Source organism: Octopus bimaculoides, chromosome 14 (genome assembly GCF_046866305.1).
Source record: "Octopus bimaculoides isolate indiv1 chromosome 14, ASM4686630v1, whole genome shotgun sequence".
Lineage (NCBI taxonomy): Eukaryota > Metazoa > Mollusca > Cephalopoda > Octopoda > Octopodidae > Octopus > Octopus bimaculoides.
Genome location: NC_142941.1, coordinates 585514 through 604668, shown reverse-complemented (window position 1 = coordinate 604668; position 19155 = coordinate 585514). Strand labels below are relative to the sequence as shown.

The following is a 19155-nucleotide window of genomic DNA, read 5'->3' as shown; positions in this document are numbered from 1 at the left end:
AATGTATGCATGGTAAAGTGAACAGATAGATATGTGTGTGTATGTGTATATATATATATATTTATATACACACACACACACATGCATATACACACACACACACACATATATATATATATACCAATATATTTAAACATGTTCTTGTATATATAACTTGAGCAGTGTGTATATATATGAATGCAGGTATGTGTATAATTCCATAGTTTGTGTGCTTTTTTTTCTTTTCTTTTTGTGTCTTTAAAGATTCAAGAAATCAATCTTTCTCGGTGAGTTCCTTCTTCACGCCATCGTTGCGTGCCTCCTCAAGGTCAGGAGTTTGGCAAGAGAGGATTCCAGAAAAGCATTTCTCCCCCCCACCCCAATATTTTTGGTTGTCTTCAGCAGTTTTACTTAAAGAATAGAGTCTATCTGTGTGTCACAGGTGGCACCCTGCCATATCTACGTGCCTCTACTCAGCCACTGTAAAAAGAGTCTGTCTCTGGTTGTGTTGGCATTAGTGACGGAGTGGAGGAATGGAGGACGATGCGACGCGACAGCTGGAACTGCCGGACATACTGCTGGAGCCAGCATGAATGTTTGGGGTGTGGTAGGCCGACATCTGTGGGTAGTTGACCGGGTACTCATGGTGGCTGGTCGGTACAGGAAGGTGCTGGACATGTTGGTGGTTGGAGTTGTGTGAAGTCTGTGAACAGCAACCATGGCATCGGATACCAAGGAATACAGCTCCAATAATAATGGCAAGCATAACAAGAGGAATACAGATGGCGAGGAGAGGGATTCCGGAGGTGGACGGAGGAATCTTTTGGTTTGGTCGATAATGCTTTGGATCTGTGAAGTAAAAGAAAGAAAGAAAGAAAAGGGTTACAAAATAGTTTTAGATATATATGTGTGTGTTTGTGCATATGTGTACATAGAAGGGCCTCTCCCTCAGAGTGAATGGCAGATTGTATGATGCCTGTGTACATACAGGTATGTTACATGGCAGTGAAACAGGGGTATTGTCTACAGAGGACTTGTGAAGGCTTGAAAGAAATGAAACTAACTTGCTCTGCTGGGTGGGCAATGTCAGTGTGCACATATAACAGAGTGGAAAAATGAAAGAAGAAAACTTGGTACAAGAGGCACCGGATGTTGTGTGCACGAAAGAAGACTGTGTTGGTTTGGTCATGTGATGCATATGGATGAGGAGAGCTGCGTAAAGATGTGCTGAGCTCTAATTGTGGAGGGTACCTGTGGAAGGGGTAGACCCAGGAAGACATGGGACAAAGTGGTGAGAAAGGATCTTTGGACGCTGGGCTCTTCCATGCATACAGGCCTGTCCTTTACAGGTGCTGGTGCAACATAAAATGCACTCTTGCTAGTGCTGCATAGATGCACCTGTGCCAGTAGCACATTAAAAGTGGCCAGCACACTTTATAAAGTGGTTGGCATAAGGAAGGGCATCCAGCTGCAGAAAACCTGCCAAAACAGCCAATTGGTGTCTGGCCAGCTCCATGTCAAGCCATCCAACCCATGCCAGCATGGAAAACAGGTGTTAAACAATGATGATGATGATGATGATGATATATACTGGACATCCCTGAGTGACACTGTATGAACAACTTGAGAATGGGCAGCAGCTCATTGACCATAGCAACTGGTATGAGTGACCAGCTGGTATGAGAGCAATATAATCGCCAGTACTGGGATTGTCTGAAACCCTTGAGGGCAGTACTCCAGTGTGGCCACAATCCCTCTAATGACTGTGTGGTTAAGAAGCTCACATGTCAGGCACATGGTTTTAGGTTCAATCCCACAGTGTGGCACCTTGGCCATGGGTCTTCTTTCATAATTTCAACATTGAATGAAGCATTGGTTGAGGAAACTTGTGTGCAAACCCATTGAGAAAGGGGCTGATTCCTGGTTTTGAAGGGTTTGTGGTACAATCTGTTGCATGTATAGGGACCAGGTTTCCAGTTGGAAGATAACTTCCTCCCATCATCTCATCAGGTCTGCAGTTGAGTTGGGGTGAAGTAAGAACTGTCCTTCTTCTAATCATAAAGGAATTAAAAACAAAAAAAAAAAATCACAAAAAACCCCACAACAAAAATAAAAGTTAAAAATACCTGGATGTACTTTCAGGAAAGCCTGTCGACTGCTGATCCCGAGACTTGTGGCCCCTAAACATATGTATAATCCTGAATCTTCTGATGTGATCCTTTTTAGTGTCAATTTATTCACGTAAGAACCATCCGGTCGTTTCCAGTTCTCACCAGATTTTAGTACAACAAATTTACGGCCTTTCACTTCAATGGTGTGGTTGACATTGGAAAGGGTGGACGGGTCATCGACCCATTTCAGCCACTGAAAACAGAGAAGGGAGAAACGGGGTTACATTTATGGAATGAGGCATAAGACTAAAAATGGACACACAGGTGATTGGTCAGTTTAATGTATAATATATATGCGTATGTGGGGTGTGTGTGTATAGATAGATTCATTGGTAAACAGACAGATAGATGTACATAAAACATATGCAAATAGTTGAATGTTTAGGTAAAAAGAGGGAAAGTGAGAGTTCAACCAACACACACACAGATATACAATAGCTGTGAGACAGTGAGATATAATTAGTGCTAAGGTAATTACGTGAGAGAGAGCAGTAGATACATAATTAAATATTATTATATAAAGAGGAAAATACAGTATTAGCCATTGGTTTCTCATACTCCAAGGAATTCATGAAATAAGGGGAGACAACTCCAAACATGTTTGACTGTATTAGAACTCATCAGTGACACAGACTTGACAGTAGTAGTGATGGTGGTAGAACCACTGAGTGAATATAATAAAGGAGCGTGTTGGATGTAGACAATGAGAGGGAGGATGTATCTGAGAAGCTGAGACATTAAACAAGTCAAATATATATATACAAATAGTTTGGTGTATATTAACATATAGCATACATATCACTGACCACTATACATGCACAGTTTTATATATATATATATATATATATATATATATATATATATATATATATATACACACACAGTTTATATATACATACTACACTGTATACTGACCACTGTCTATACACATTAAACTTTGACCCCTTGACCTACAACACATTAATACATTAACCCACCCACTTCATATGTTTACCCCATCCCACCCTCGTCCCGTTACTATAGCAACTCCCTCACATTAAAACAATCTGTTAGCTTTCTTCTCTTTTGCCTCATCACATACAAAACTCAGTCAAACTCTTACCTTTACAAATCGTGGCCAACACAGAACCAACATCACAACCACCCAGGTTGCTCCCACTCTAGCGATTACAGCTGCACCTGACATCTACAGGGCCCTACCTGCCCTCCCCTTACATTAGGGTACACACCTACATGTTACAATCACAAAGGATCACAGTCAGATGGTTTAAGGGACTAGGTTCCTGCTATCCACTAAATAGCCCTTCATCCCCACTGACATAAAGCTACTCACACTGTTACTACCCTAAACAGGGCTCCCACATAGCCTGATGTCTACAGGGTAAGGGAAAATGATGTGGTGGTCCACATTTCTACTTGCATAAAGATGCAGTCTGTTATTGCCACAACGACTTCCCAGGAATGGACTGAAGAATAATGAAGAATGTATATTGTGTCTAGAAACCATGGGAACTATGGCAGCAAAAATGAGAGAGGAGCTAAAATACCACCTTTGCCAACCCTGGGTCAACAAAAAACATTTGTTATGAGCTCCATACAACTAAATAGCATGGGACGGCTGCAAGTGCTAAATGTCTTCTGCTCCCCATCAACATTGATAAGCAGCAAAGTGGTGTCCAGAAGTGGTCAATGGAACAATGTTATTTTCTTTGATGAATCATCATTGACTCCGTTTTCCCCACTTTGGAGACAGTCCAAAGAAGGCTTCAGCCCTGACTCTTTGGTCCCTTCCATGAATCATGGAGCTGACTCTGTGATGATTTGGGCAGACGTATCATGGAATTCTTTTGGCTGTTTTGTTGTTCTACATGGCAGAGTCAATGCCAAGGATTATCTGAGTATTTTGGCTGACCATGTCCACCCTATGGTACCAAACATTATTCCCTGATGGTAGAACAAGCTTCCAAGATTGACAATGCACTGATTCCCATGGCTAATGTTATTCGGAATTGGTGTGAAGAGCACAAAGATGGAGTGGATCACTTGGATTGGGATTGGCCACCAACAATCTCTGGATCTCAATATAATCAAACATTTAGGATACAATAAGGAGCAGCAAATGAAGAAATGTTTCCCTCCCCTATTATTGCAGAAAGAACTAAAGCAGGCTTTTTGAAAAGAATAGCTGGAAATTTCCCTAACAACCGTCCAGAACTTGAATGAGTGAATTCTTTGATGCCAAAGTTGGACCAACTCCATGTTACTGAATAAAACTTCCATTCAACAAAGAGTTTCCATTATTTTGTCCAACTTGTGTAGATAATGCATTCTAGACACATACACACCATAAAACAAAGACAGGATGGTCACAGCTGGATTGTCTTGATTAGAGCCACTCTGAAGAGTCTTACAGTGAGAATACACATTGTGGAGGGGGGGGGGAGCAGGTTGTAATGTCTTACTTTTATGTGAGGTTGGACTTCACTTTTGACATGACACTGGAATGAAGCTTGCTCCCCCCTTTGAGCTGTTTGGTTGAGGGGGTGTGGTGGTAGTAACTGCGGCTTTTTTTGAACTTTTTCTGAAAAACACAAATAGGATTGTGAAGAGAGGAAATAATAATAGTTTTAATACGAATTTCAGTAATGACGATGATGATGATGATGTTGATGATGTTGGTGATGGAGGTGATGATGATGATAGTGATGGGGACACTTAAACCTAGAGAGACAGGAATAAAAATGTGATAAAGGAGAAAAGATGTCCAAGACCAGAGAGAAAGAGCTAAACAGGTGTAATGACAGATGTAATGACAGATGTAATAATAAATGTAATGACACCCAGAGAACAGGTATATTTGAAGAAAGATGTGTTCACTTACCGACAACTTCTAGAGAATATGTATAATTGATGGTGCCATGGATGTTAGTGACCACACAAGTGTACTGACCACTGTCCTCTTGTCGTAAGTCATCAATCTTTAACGTCCAACGTAGTCTACTGTCCTGATAGTTGCCCATGTTATCAGATGTCCACATCTGACCATCCTTCAGCCATTGTATCTCCGGCCGTGGGTTACCACTAGCTCGACATCGAAACCTTATGGAACTTCCAACCGGGCGTGGGATTGACTTTTTTTTCATCTTACTCAGGTGCAGGAAACGGGGCTCAGCTTCAAAACAAAGAAAGGACCCTTTATTTTAAGGGACAGACAGACAGGTTCAAGACAAAGAAAGGACCCTTTATTTTAAGGGACAGACAGACAGGTTCAAGACAAAGAAAGGACCCTTTATTTTAAGGCCACTGTTCAGCTCAACACACATCTGTACAACTAATTGTATTAATGCTACTGGGGGAGGGGGAAAGAAAGATTGCGAAGGTCTTGAGCACAGCTGCTTCCTATCCACCCCACCCCACGAAGAAGGATTAGCTTAATCCATGGATGGTGGGTGGGGGTCTTAATGTATTGTTGGTGTCTTTGTTGCTTCTTTCTGATGCTCAAGGATTGCTCTAGGAGGGCTAAACCAAGCTCCAGTTGTCTGGTCTGGCATGGTTTGTAGGGCTGGATGCCCTGGTTGGTGTTGGGAAGAGCGTCCAGCCATAAAAACTATGTCAAAACTGACAATTGGAGCTTGTTGTAGTCCCCTGGCTTGCCAGCTCCTGGCAAACTGTTCAACCCATGCCAGCACGGAAAATGGACATTAAATGATGATGATGATGATGATATGACTCTTCTGGGTGTGTGAGGTTGTGAAGACAGGTTTAAAAATGGGAGATGGAATGAATCCCTGTTGTATTCCAATAGTAAATTCTAGGGTGTTGTTCTTGTATATTACTTAGTCTTAGCAACCTGACAGGTAGTTGGAGGTGGTGGTCATTATTTTGTTAAGGCGAGTGTGGAGTCCATTACCAATGTTGATGGTTATTAGAATGGTATAGGCTATAGCGTAGTGGTTTGGATCAATGTTATTTAGAGGGGTGGGGGAATACAACCTCTACAATGTTATTTTACATGATAGAAACTGCAGCTGAATGTCCTTCACATTTCCCTCGGGATAAAGAAATCTTCACTGTAAGATATGATGGTCATGGCTGGAATGTCATTTTAAAGGAAGTGAATGAAACTAGAAAATCTCTGAAGAATAGAGACAACACATAACAGCTCCTAAATAACTTACTTGCTCCTGTAGGGTCCAGTTGGTGAGGGTAGAGATTGTTCTGTTGGGTACCTTCTTTCTTCTCAGCTGGAAACAACAACAACAATTATACAAAGACTGGCAGCAACAGTGGTGGCGTTGGTGGTGGTGGTGGGCATTTGTTTTTGACAGGGCAACAAGAGGAATGTGTCCTGGTGTATTACTGGCACAAATTACAAAGCTCAGGCATGCTGTAAGGAATCTAATGGTGGTGCTTGTGAAATGTGAGATGTGAAATGTAGGATAATGTTAAACATTAATAAAGAGAAAACATTCTTTTCTAACAAAGTGAGATTATGTCAGGATTTGATATTATGGGACCCCCCCCCCCCAAGGTAGAAATAAAGACACTGACACATAAACAATAAGAGATGGAGAAATGAAAAGACAAAAGATGAAATTATAGTAATGGTGGTGGTGGTGGTCAGTCATTTAATACACAACATGTCCACTGCAACGATTGCTGTGGTAGTGGTGATGGTGGTGGTAGTTACAGTTAATTAATTAAATCTACTCCAGTAGTTAATTAGTAATTATTGCCCAGAGAGAGATGAATAACCAAATCAACTCTGGTTTGTCTTGAACTCACAACAGTTCAGTAAAATCCCTGACAAAAACACAACACTTTACCATTACAGCCATCTGACCCCACCACCACCACCACCACCACCAACAACAACAACAACAACAGTATCATGTAAGAGGTGGTGGTGGTGGGGAATGATTGGCTGACTGGCTGGTGCCAGTGAGCATGAACACACACTCATCTTCGTCTGTGTGTCTGTCTCAGCTGTACAGACAATGGTAAGATGCTGGAAATGGAAATGATAACGATGGAGCTGGTGCCAATGGTGGTTGTGGAGGTGATGTCCTCAATGTCGGAGAGGAATGTTAACAAGCTGGTCTGTAGAGAGGGGGGACACACAGACACACACACACAGGGCGTACAATATTAACAATGTTTTTACATGGAGACCACCCCTCCCTCATTGCTTACATCACCACCACCCAGTGACACCCCTGCCCCTCCCCCCCACTGCCCTCAGTTTCAGATGCAAATGGAAGACTGAAATGTTCAGACATGTTTATTGGTGGGTGGAGGGCACAAATGGACTCGGTCAGTAATTTTAGGACATTAGGACAGAGTAATGGGGGAGGGAGTGTGTGGATGGGGTGTCGATGGGTATGTATGTATGTATGTATGTATGTATGTATATATATATATATATATATATATATATATATATATATATATACAGGAGTGTGTGTATACATGGTGAGTGTATGTGTCTGTGCATATATGTGTTTATGTTTGCCTTTTATGCCTATATAGTGTGCATGCGTGTGTGTGTGTGTGCATGAATGCATGTGTATGTGAGTGTGTGTTACACTATTATTTAGAAAGAGCACATATGTTGATAACCAAAATGGAGAATATATGACTACTTGTTCGGCTGTCTATCTATCTGCTCCCTTTCTATCTATCCCTCTATCTATCTATCTGCCTATTTATGAAGTCTCTCTCTCTCTCTGCCAAACTATGGCTGTAAGAGATAGATAGATAGAGAGAGAGAGAGAGTGAGCTTGTGAAGTAGACCCCCCCCCAGTCCCATCACTGAGACATTCTGTGAAGCAGCCATTATAAACAAGCCTCCCCACTCTAAACCCAGTTTTGTTTAGGGGACATTGTTACAAGCAAGCTGCTTTAGGGATCTAATTTATAGGGCTTATCCCAGAGCACTAGGGGATGAGGTGGGTGTGGCAGTTAATTAGGGAGACAGCAACAGGGGCACCATGGACACATTTTAGATCCCCCTCCACTCACCCCCATCTCTTATTGTATTTTGCATTAAGACCTGCTTCAAGATGCAATATTTTATGCTTTAGCATATTGGGGTGGTGGTGGTGGTGATGGACCCCTGGATAAGCTAACAGTCACCTCTTCAGTTTAATAAACTGAATCAATGTAGACTCAATCATTGCTGGCCCACAACCACACTACAACAGTGCTATCTGAACCCAGGACCTTATTTTCATAAATGGTGTAGTGAGAAGAACAACAGTGGAATGATTTACTCCTTCAGGGCTTCTCAATGACTGATGGTGGAGTAGAGAAGACAAGGGCTCTCTATGACTGGTGGTTGTGGTAATGGTGAGGGTGGAGCTACCAATCCCTTTCAGAATCTCTGTCAGTTGGGAATGGCAGTTCTTCTCAAATGGGATACCTGGCTCCTGGTGGGCTCTGCTTTAAGAAAGGAAGAACATATTAGACAAAACAGAGTTGTTGTTGTTGTTTAGTTGGAGGTCAGCTTTGATTGAAGAGACCTGTAATCAAAGGTGTTCCCACCATGACTATTCCATATATTTTAAGTCAATGTGTACCTAGGATTACATTATGTAATGTATAGTTCCTGTATTTTTGAAGTCATTAGTCTGCAGTTTAAAGGAACATTAGTTGTTATTTTCAGCAGGGTGAGTCACTGTGTACAGCCCCACTCGTAAGCACAGAGTCAAGGCTATAGGGTGTCAATCAAACAGGATGGGCCTGACTGGAATCCCCTTGATTCTAGCATTGACCAAGGGATAAAGAACAGGAAAGGAGATAAATTCTGTTCCTTACTGTCTACAAGGGGGCAGCACTGGTAGAGGGCGTTTAAAGGTTTGTGTGGGAGTTAGGCCCTGGCCCCTTCCTAGTCCTACAGCGTGGGTAAGGGTGGACTACAACATTAACTGATGTGAATACATGTTTTTAGACAAGAAGAGTCTGGCAGCTGTTTTTTTACACAAACAGACAGACACAGCACAGCAGGGACGGAGGGGAGGGGGGTATTTCTCTCTCTCTCTGTATATATATATATATATATATATATATATATGTGTGTGTGTGTGTGCGTGCGTGTGTGTGCATATGCATATGTATGTACATGTATATATATATATATATATATATATATATATGTCCAACCCATGCCAGCATGGAAAACAAACATTAATGTATGTGTGTGTGTGTGTGCACACGCAAATACATGTGTCCGTGTAGGGGGGGAGAGAGAGGTGTATACATGAATTGACACATTTTTACAGTCATTAAACAAATCAGGAAAACTATTAAAATTCAAAGACTTCTGTTGTTAGATTGGCATGGTGGTGGTGGTGGTGGTGGTTGTGGTGGTGGTAGTGGTAGTGGCGGCAGTATAATTATGGGTTAGTGATGGAATGTTGTTGTTGTTATTGGTGGTAGGCGTGGTGGTATGTGTGTTGTAGTGGTTGTGATGGTGATGGTGGTGTAGACGTATTTGTTGTGATTTAACCCCAGGTCTGCCCTCACCCAGCAGACCCAGGATCAATGGTGTTCCAGTTGTGACCATCCTGCCTTTTATTTCAAGCTAATCTATCTAGGACTACATTACCTAATGTGTCTTCTCATCTAAGATGGTAGGATGAATATGAGGAACGTTTGTCTGCTGTTTCTAGCAAGTAGAGCAAACACACAGAGGTCCCCTTGCTGTGCAGGTTGCACTCTACACACACACATATGAAGGGGTGCTGAAAAATTCCTGGCTTTAGGGGTATCGCAGAAAGCCTGGTTGGAGGCCCAACCTTCCGAGTTCTTTTACAAGGCTTAGAAAAACTGAAGGACCCCTGCAATAAGTGTGTGAATCTGAAAGGGGAATAAAATCATAATTAACCGATCTTCCTGTATTTTCTTTAACACAAAGCCAAGAACTTTTCAGGACCCACCTCATGTGTGTTTTTTTTAATATCTTGCAAAATCCTGTCTGGCCATGGGGAAAATATTGGATCTTTTTTAAAACAGGGGCCACATTTTTCATTAACGAAACACTTTGAAACTTGGAACACTGGTAGAATGTGTCATATAAAACATCTTTTTCTCTTAGTCTTCTTAAAAAAAAAAGAAATCCCTAAGTTATTCCATGTTAAAGTTGTCGTATTTCTGTAATTTCAACCAATCACTGACGTCCATTCAGCCGATATACATTAAGTGCCGACTACATAAACAAACGATTCTGAAACAATTCTATCGGTGATAGGGTTAGAATTAGGGTTAGGGTTAGGGTTAGGGTTAGGGTAAAACAGCAAATTTAAAAAGAAAAAAGCAAATAAAACAAAGAAAAAAAAAAGAAAATGAAAAAAGCAAATTTAAAATGAAAAAAGCAAATAAAACGAAGCTATGGCTTAATCAGCCAAAGGAGTAAATGTAAACAACTGAATACTTGTCATTGATTGGTTGAAATTATCGAAATAAGACAATTTTTTTACATGAAATAAATTCGAATACAAAAATATTTTTCTGTTCTATAACACAAAATAGATAAGTATACGAAGTTTGAAAGTCTTTCAGTACCAAAAACACTACGTAAAACATTAATGAAAAATGTGGCCCCCGTTTTAAAAAAGATCCGAAATATTAGCTTGTTTGGTGACGGGTGAGGACAACAGGAAGGGCATCTGGCCATGGAAAAATCTGCCTCAAATTCTGTCTGACCCATGCAAGCATGGAAAAGTGGATTTCAAAGAATGATGAAAAATATTATTCAAATCATATTATTTGAATCTCTGTCTGAGATGTTTTACGTGTTTCTTTTACAATAAGTGTAATTCCTATAAGCAAATGAAACATGTGTAATGATGATAAATATCAAAAATTTTTACCAACTTCCTAATTTCCTGTTTTGATAATATATATATATATATATATATATATATATATATATATATATACATAAGAAGAGATGGGGGTGGTAGAAATACACAGACACACATATGCATGTGTATACATTTTGGCCCATCGATAAACACATACTGCTGAGTATATATGTGTGTGTGTATGTATAAAGTATATACACGTGTTCTTCACACCTTCCCCTCATACACCACAGGTATTTGTGTATAAGCAGAGGCTCGTTAGCAGTCGCTTAATTAAGTAGGTAGTGATAAAGGGAGCTGGAAGCTGTAAGTTATTAAGGGATTCCCTATTTCTATAAAACATGGGAGTCAAGTAGATGCAACTTGTCTCTCAGCAGTCAGTCAAGTCAATGACTTTTATTCCTTATTGAGGCCCTTAGGCGCACCCCCCCCCCACTCTCTTGCTCTCCCTCTCTCACACACACACAGCTGTGTTTGGGTAGGTTTAAAGAGAACTTAGATATAATTGATAAAGACTGCTATATCTTTAGTTGCTTATAAAATAGTCTCTACAAATATCATTTGAGTTCAGCCAATCAGAGAAAGCTACTCTCAACCAATCAATTACAGTTCAGTTAACAAGTAACAGTTTTGAAATCTATATCAAAGGGTGGTTGGTGCTGAGGGATTTCTTCAGGGAGTCCTTTTTTGCTGCTCCTCTATTATGGGGAGTAGAGGAGAGTTTGCCATGCAGTGTGATCATGACAAGTCAATGATCTTCCATCCTGGTCCTGCCTCAACAGCAAATGAAAAGCTTGTGGAGTTTAGAGTGAGTGCTGAACTACCAGGCCTTCCATGTTTCAGGTGGGATTCCATCCACTCCTATTCCCTTCAGCTTCTCTATTGCTTTGGCTGCCTCCGTGAGGGAGGGAATTTCCCTCCAGCTCTGCCTTCAAAGGCTGCTGTGGGATATAAAAACACTGCTCTGTCTTAGACTGAACGGTTAGCACTAAAGAGGGTTTGAAAGTGCTCTGACCACCAATTCAAGATGAAGGCCTTATCTGTGAAAAGCATCTTTCTTTCAGTCTGCACTTTACAATGGACTCAGGATGTAGTGTGCGTTGGACCAGACAAAGCTTTTTAGGGTTTCATAGAATCCCTTGCAGCTGTCAATGTCTTAGAAGGTAGGAAGGCAGACAAATCACAAATCCCTTCAGGTAGATGGCCCTGCTCGATCTGTAGAAAAAGCATAGGTAGAAACTCCATAAGATGTATCCAGTGTAAGCTATGGACACTTAAGAGGTGCAGCAATATCAAACGAAGGTTAACCAGGAAGATAGTTTTTGTGTGTGGAAGGTGCACAGGTACAACAAGCACAACAAACGTACAGAAAATAGATTTTATCACATGCCAGAGGGGAAAAGTAGAAGTAGATGATAGCTTCTGTTACCTAGGTGACCAACTCAGTAGCAGGGGTGGATACTCTGAGAGTATAACTGCTAGAATAAGAATAGGCTGGGCAAAGTTCAGAGAGCTCCTACCCCTGCTGGTAGCAAAGGGCCTCTCGCTCAGAGTGAAAGGTAGACTGTATGATGCCTGTGTGCGAATAGCCATGCTACACAGCAGTGAAATATGGGCTGTGACTGCTGAGGACATGCGTAGGCTTGTAAGAAATGAAGCTAGTTTGTTCCACTGGATGTGTAATGTCAGTGTGCATGCATGACTGAGTGTAAGCATCCTGAGAGAAAAGTTGAACATAAGAAGCATCAGATGTGGTGTGCAAGAGAGACGACTGCGTTGGGATGGTCATGTAATGTGTATGGATGAAGACAGCTGTGTGAAGAAGTGTCACACTCTAATGGTGGAGGGAAGCTCTGGAAGAAGTACACTTAGGAAGACATGGAATGAGGTGGTGAAGCATGATCTTCGAATGTTGGGGCTCACAAAGGCAATGACTTGTGACCGAGACCTTTGGAGATATGCCGTGCTTGAGAAGACTCATCAAATACTCACGTATAACTGTGAGGGTGAAGTTGAGCTGAACACTGCCAAAGCCGTTGGTTGCTTTACATGTGTACAATCCACTGTCTTCAATTTCAACATCTTTAATGCGGAGTCCCATCTCCTGGATTCGAAACCTCTCCCATGCAATGTTGATAGTGTGTCCATCTTTACTCCACTGCATGTAGGGTGGAGGTGTGGCAGTGATGGGGCAGCGGATTCTAAAGTTCTTTCCAATGTAGGCAATGAGACGTTTATGAGAGACGGCAGTCTGGTTAATAAAGGGAGGACCTGCAAAGAGAGAGAGAGAGAGACAGTTGTCATGGTTACTGCGTAGCATCATCAAAGTGAGGTGGCTGTTTAAGCCAAGGACGGGCCTCAGTGAGTGTGTTAGTTGGGTACTGGATTTGGTAGATGGAAACTGAAAGAAGCCCACAGTGTCTAAATATATATATGTATGTATGTATGTATATGTGTGTGTATGCATGTGAATGTGTTACTGTCTTTTTGCCTTAACATCCCATAATAATTGTGTCACTGTCATGCAAGTGATGTCCCCTGTTTCCAATCTCCTGCAAAAACATGTCTGGTCTGGTCATGGGGAAATATTACGTTGATGACAGGAACAACATCCAACCAGAGAAAATCTGCTTCAAGCATGGAAAAGGGGGTGGTCTGTATGTATGTGTGTGTGTGTGTGTGTGTATGAGAGTGTGTATCAGGTCTGTACCTTCACATTGTTTTAATTAAATAAAATGACAAAGGGGAGGAGGAGGAGGAGATGTGATTGTAGTCATGACCTCTAGGGGTCACTATGGCCAGACTGGTGAGTGATTAATATGGCTAGCTGGAACTATCTGCAGAGAGATGTTGGGGTGGGGTGGGAGAAAACAAGAGAAGAGGGTGTTGGAGGTGGGGGGAAGGGGATTACAGTTGTAGTAAAGAATGGGCCATGCATAGAAGGAGATGTGGTGGTGGTGGTGGGGGGAGGTGCTTGAGTTTTGTGAGTTCAATCTCAGGTTTTGAAATTCCCATTGTTCATGTGTTTGTTGAAATAGAGTTAACTGGATCAACACAACAACAACAACAGCAATTTTTCATCTAATCCCCCCCACCCCTACCACCACAGTTTTAGGTGTGTATTCAATTGTAACATTATATCACACACACACGCACACAGTCATATTACACACAAACACACCCGTACACAACTGTACAAGTGCAAATCCACACACCGTGTTAGTGAAGTATACACACACACAATGTGTGTACATATATGTACATATATATACACATACATACACGCACACATATATATATATACACACAAATGTACACGTATATGTACATACACACTTACATAGATGTACATATTATACACACACATGTACATGAGTGTGTGTGTTTACTTCAGCCAATGTAAAGTATCAATTTACACACACACTCATATAATACATAATACACACACACACACATGTATAGACCACATACATTAAATAACACAAAGACACAAACTTACATTCAACTATGCATATATACAAACCACATACACACACATGTGTATGTGTGTGTGTGTGTGTGTGTGTTTGTATATATATATATATATATATATATATATATATATATATATATATATATATATATATATATATATATATATGATAAACTTACTTGTAAATGGATGTGTGGCATTCAATCAAATAATAATATAAATAATATTTAGATATATGCATATACATACATATATGTACATAGATACATACATATATAAGTATATAGGAACGCATATATGGGTACAGGACATCATAAAATGTAAACAACATGAAATACGAAAATAAAGTTGGGTACACAAAGAACGAGAGAAACAAATGGAAAACAAGACAAGCAACATAAAAAACGACCCTTCATCAGTTGTCGGCTGTGCTTCTACTCCTTATTTTGAGCAATGAATGACAAGATAAGACTTTGAAGGCAAATTTGGGATTTACGGAGGGTCAAAGTTGGTAACATAAACAGGACATACAACAAACCAACCAAAACGAAGACAAACAGGGAGGGCCGTTTGGCCAGGACGAGGTAAAGTAGCGAATGCTGGAAGAAGATTCTTTGATAAGAGAAAAGATAGGAGAGGAGAGAGATAAGAATGCGTCTGGACTGTGACAGACTGAAGAAACAGAAAGATGATCATGTGAGGAAGGGAAAGATGGATGAGGGTCACGTGTGAGCAACGAGAAAGAGTAAAGGAGGAAGAGGGAGAGAGACAGATAGAAAATGGTGAAGAGGAGAAAAAAGAATTAAAGAAAGGATGAGAGAGAAAACGAAAGAGATAGAAAGAGCCATGTCCTGTAGCCATATATGTGTACCTATATATATGTATGTACATATAATACGTATGTATATATGCATATATCTATATATTATATATATATATATATATATATATATATATATATATATATATATCAATATGTATGCATACCAATCCTACATATATAAATGCAGACCACATCCAGTCCTAAATAAATGTACACAAATCAAATAAAGATTAACTATTTGTTGTCCATTGCTAACAGAAACTCCATCATCCATCACTCTGGTGTCTGGAGCTGTTATATTTCAGCAAGATGAGGTGAAATTATATGATTTTAATATGTAAAAGCTGCCAGTTTGGTCTTTATTTAAGAACTCGTTATATTTCACAATGAACAGTAAAGTAATCATGAATCAACAGTTGATGGCAGTTATGGATTAGTTTTCAATTATTTGCCACTATTGCCTGCCCTGGCTTAGCATTGTGCTAACTCGATAGTCACTTGTTTGGACAGATCAACACATGTCTGTCCAAAATACACACAGCAGACACAGAGGTAGAAACTCACAACTACAGCCCCACTCACAGGACCACCACAGAGCTATGACCTCACCTCTCTTTCTCTCTGCACACACACACACACACACACACACACACATACAGATATGTAGTTATGTTTGTGTATGAATGTGTATACACACACACACATAATGTAAATATGTATATCCGTTAAGAGCAAGTTCCATGGAATGGTACCAGATGTACCCTAGGTACTCCAGATACCCAACTAACAGCAACAACTCTCCTACTTTAAACAAACCACACCATTTACAATAAAAGAAAAGGTAATCTTGTCATGACCACCACCTCTCCACTACAGACACACACCCTTGCCATGACCCCCCTCCCCCACCACCACCACTGCTGCCACCACCGCCACCACAACCACCACTGTAAACTAAACCTTTCTCCAATTTACATTAAATCCTGTCAAAGTTTGTTATTTCCTTTCTCAAAAAGCTTTCTCATCCCCCCTCTCCTACCCTCACCCCACTTTCCTACCCTCACTCCCCTTTCCTACCCCCCTTTTTTCCTATTCACTGCCAAATACAACAACAACAACAAAAACACTTTGCTCTTTTGTCTTTTTTTTCTCTTTTGCAACATTTTGAGAAAACATCCAAAGACACTTCAAAATAACAACACACACACACAGTTACAGTTACACACAGTCTCTCTTTCTCTCTCTCTCACACACACCATCTAAACATTTGTATAATTATTGGCTGTGCCAGAAATAGCAGCCAAGCCAATGAAGGCCTCTTTAGACACTAAAGTCAAAGATATGAAAAAATTGTGATGTCCAGGGTTGGAGTGTCCTTCAGTGCAAGTCAGCTTCAGTATTGATATCTTGGAGCTAAACAATATCTCTCACACACATACATACACACCCATGTATGCATATGTACATACACACATACACACACATTCACAGACAGAGCAAAAAAGGCAGAAAGACTTCACAATCTAAAATTTTGTAAAGAAAGTAAAGAGGAGGAAAAGGAAGAGGAGTAGGATGGGTGAAGAGAGGGGAGGAGGACGTTTCTAGCATTTTCTGAAGAACATGAAGAAAATGGTAAAAAAAATTTTGACATTTCTTCGTGAAGAAAATATTTGATTAGTGAGGGTGGATGGGTATATATAAGGGGTGGATGAGTATATATATATATATATATATATATGGGGTGGATGGGTATACATACACCCGACTCCTCTATGTAGTAGCATAGGGGTGGCTGGGTATTAACAGGGTGGAGGTTACATAAACACTGGCCTCAACTGAGAGTGAAAGTGGAGGGGCGCATACGGAGTGGAGGTTACACTCTACTCAGAGTGAGGGTGTGTGGGCACATAGGGAGTGGAGGTTACATCATCCCATCCCTCGTCCCCTCTCAACTTTGTCAGTTAAAAAAAAGAAGTAATATTATTCTAGATCTCACATTAATATTAGGTTGGCCACCCTGGGTGGTGGTGGTGGTGGTGGTGGTGGGGGTTGGGTTTTTGTTGTTGTTGGTGTTGTCAAACACAAATACAGTTTTACTAGAAAACATGTGACACGTATATGTTTGTGAGTGTATTTGTATGTGTATATATATATCATCATCATCATTATCATCATCGTCGTTATTGTTTAGCCTCTATCTCCTATACTGGCATATGTAAGTATATATGCAGGTATGTGTGTGTGTGTGTGTGTGTATGTATATGCAGGTATGTGTGTGTGTGTGTGTATGAGAAAGAGGGAGGGTGCAGGGGAGGGGGAAACATGAAACACCCCCACCTACCACTGGAACCCTGCCTCTTCCTGTTAGGGTAAAAAAAATTGAGGGCTGCCACCATGGATGAGAATATGATGAAGGTGAAGGGAGATGGTGAGGGTGAGAGAGGAGAAGCAGGTGGAGGGGTGGGGGTGGGGGGTGGGGGAGTCTGAAGCAGATTCTTTAGAGGCACCAGAACAAAAGATACATATTCTTCTGGGTGGCTAACAGCAATGGCTGAGTGGAGTAGGGATACTTTTGGCAGAGAAATGGCTAAGGTCACCAAGGAAGCCAGGGTATGTGATAGGATAATGAGAGTGAGGTGAGTCATGGCCAAAACAAGATAGCATTTAGGGGGGGGGGAGACCCGAAAAGAAGGACTTGTTTTATGACATCCTACTTGAAGAAGCTGCGTGGCCTTGTGGCTAGGGAGTTGCAGCCGTGAGTGCCAGATTGTGGGTTCAATTCCTGGACTGGGCAATGTGTTGTGTTCTTGAGCCAAACACTTCATGTTTATCAAGAGCTGTATGGGGACTGGCATTTCAAAGAATAGACCCCCACCCCCCACAACGTTTCTTTTGCATGTTGTCAAAAGTGACCACAAGAGGTTGAGGTAGGGTTTGCACTCTGATCTCGTAAAACCCTCTCCAGCAATGACCACCCAAACAGACCCATGGGTTGCAGGGTTGTTACCTGAGTGGTACAAAGGAGTCGTCCACCTGAAGTAGTAGGGAATCAACAACAAATGGTGGATGCTGGATGCCCTGCTGCTGCTACTACTACTCAAGGCAATCTCAATGATTGTCTTGATCTCAAGGACATCCATTATCACAGTTGGTGGCATTAATGGAGATGTTGGTCAATATGAGGAGAGCATCTCTGGTGTGGATGGAGGCTACAGCTGGGGCAGATGAGATGAAAGAGGGATTAAGGCTCCTGGAATTCTGTGATGTAAATGAGCTTAACTCTTATCAGCATCAATTTGAGGAAACAGACCAACCACCTGACGTCCCCTCCATCCCACCTCCCACCAATCAGGGAACACAGGAACCAGATACAGCCGATGCTGACCAGGAATGACTGACGGATAAATAGTTGTGAAGACAGTGTTTCAGTGGTGCACAGTGTACTCCCCATCTCTCACCACCACCACCACCAGCACCACAACATAGGAGGTGAGTTGAAGGGGAGAGTGTTTGGACACACAGACGTAATGCAATATGGAGGAGAGAGAGGGAGACAAAGAGAGAGAGAGAGAGACAAAGAGAGAGAGAAAGAGAGAGAGAGAGAGAGAGGCCAACTGAGAGTTTATATGAGACAACCTACTGTGTGAATGGAGGAGAATAGAGACTCAGAAGAAAGGTGAGATGGTGGAGGAATGGTACAGCTAGGCGTGTATAAGTCATAAATGCCAAAAAGACAGGAAAGGAATTGTAAGGAAAGTGAGAAAGCTAGAAGCAAAGCTAGAAGACATCAGTTTTACACAAGAAAGAAAGAAAGTGAAAAGTTGAAGTATGTCAATGTTGTGCAAT

At 41.2% G+C, this 19155-nt stretch overlaps 1 protein-coding gene across 4 annotated transcripts in view; it reads right to left on the bottom strand.

Moving 5' to 3' along the window:
- Positions 1 to 364: 364 nt before the first annotated feature.
- Positions 365 to 19155, bottom strand: part of LOC106870470 (fibroblast growth factor receptor-like 1) — a 96515-nt gene continuing 77724 nt past the window's right edge. For all 4 annotated transcript variants that reach the window (XM_089362108.1, XM_089362107.1, XM_089362110.1 and 1 more), the window contains exons 3-8: positions 13007 to 13285; positions 6329 to 6394; positions 5032 to 5322; positions 4613 to 4731; positions 2106 to 2343; positions 365 to 828 (exon numbers count right to left, since the gene is read on the bottom strand). In XM_089362108.1, the coding sequence (XP_089218234.1) occupies positions 494 to 828; positions 2106 to 2343; positions 4613 to 4731; positions 5032 to 5322; positions 6329 to 6394; positions 13007 to 13285 (1328 nt within the window). In that variant the 3' untranslated portion in view covers positions 365 to 493. The remainder of the gene's footprint in view (positions 829 to 2105; positions 2344 to 4612; positions 4732 to 5031; positions 5323 to 6328; positions 6395 to 13006; positions 13286 to 19155) is intronic.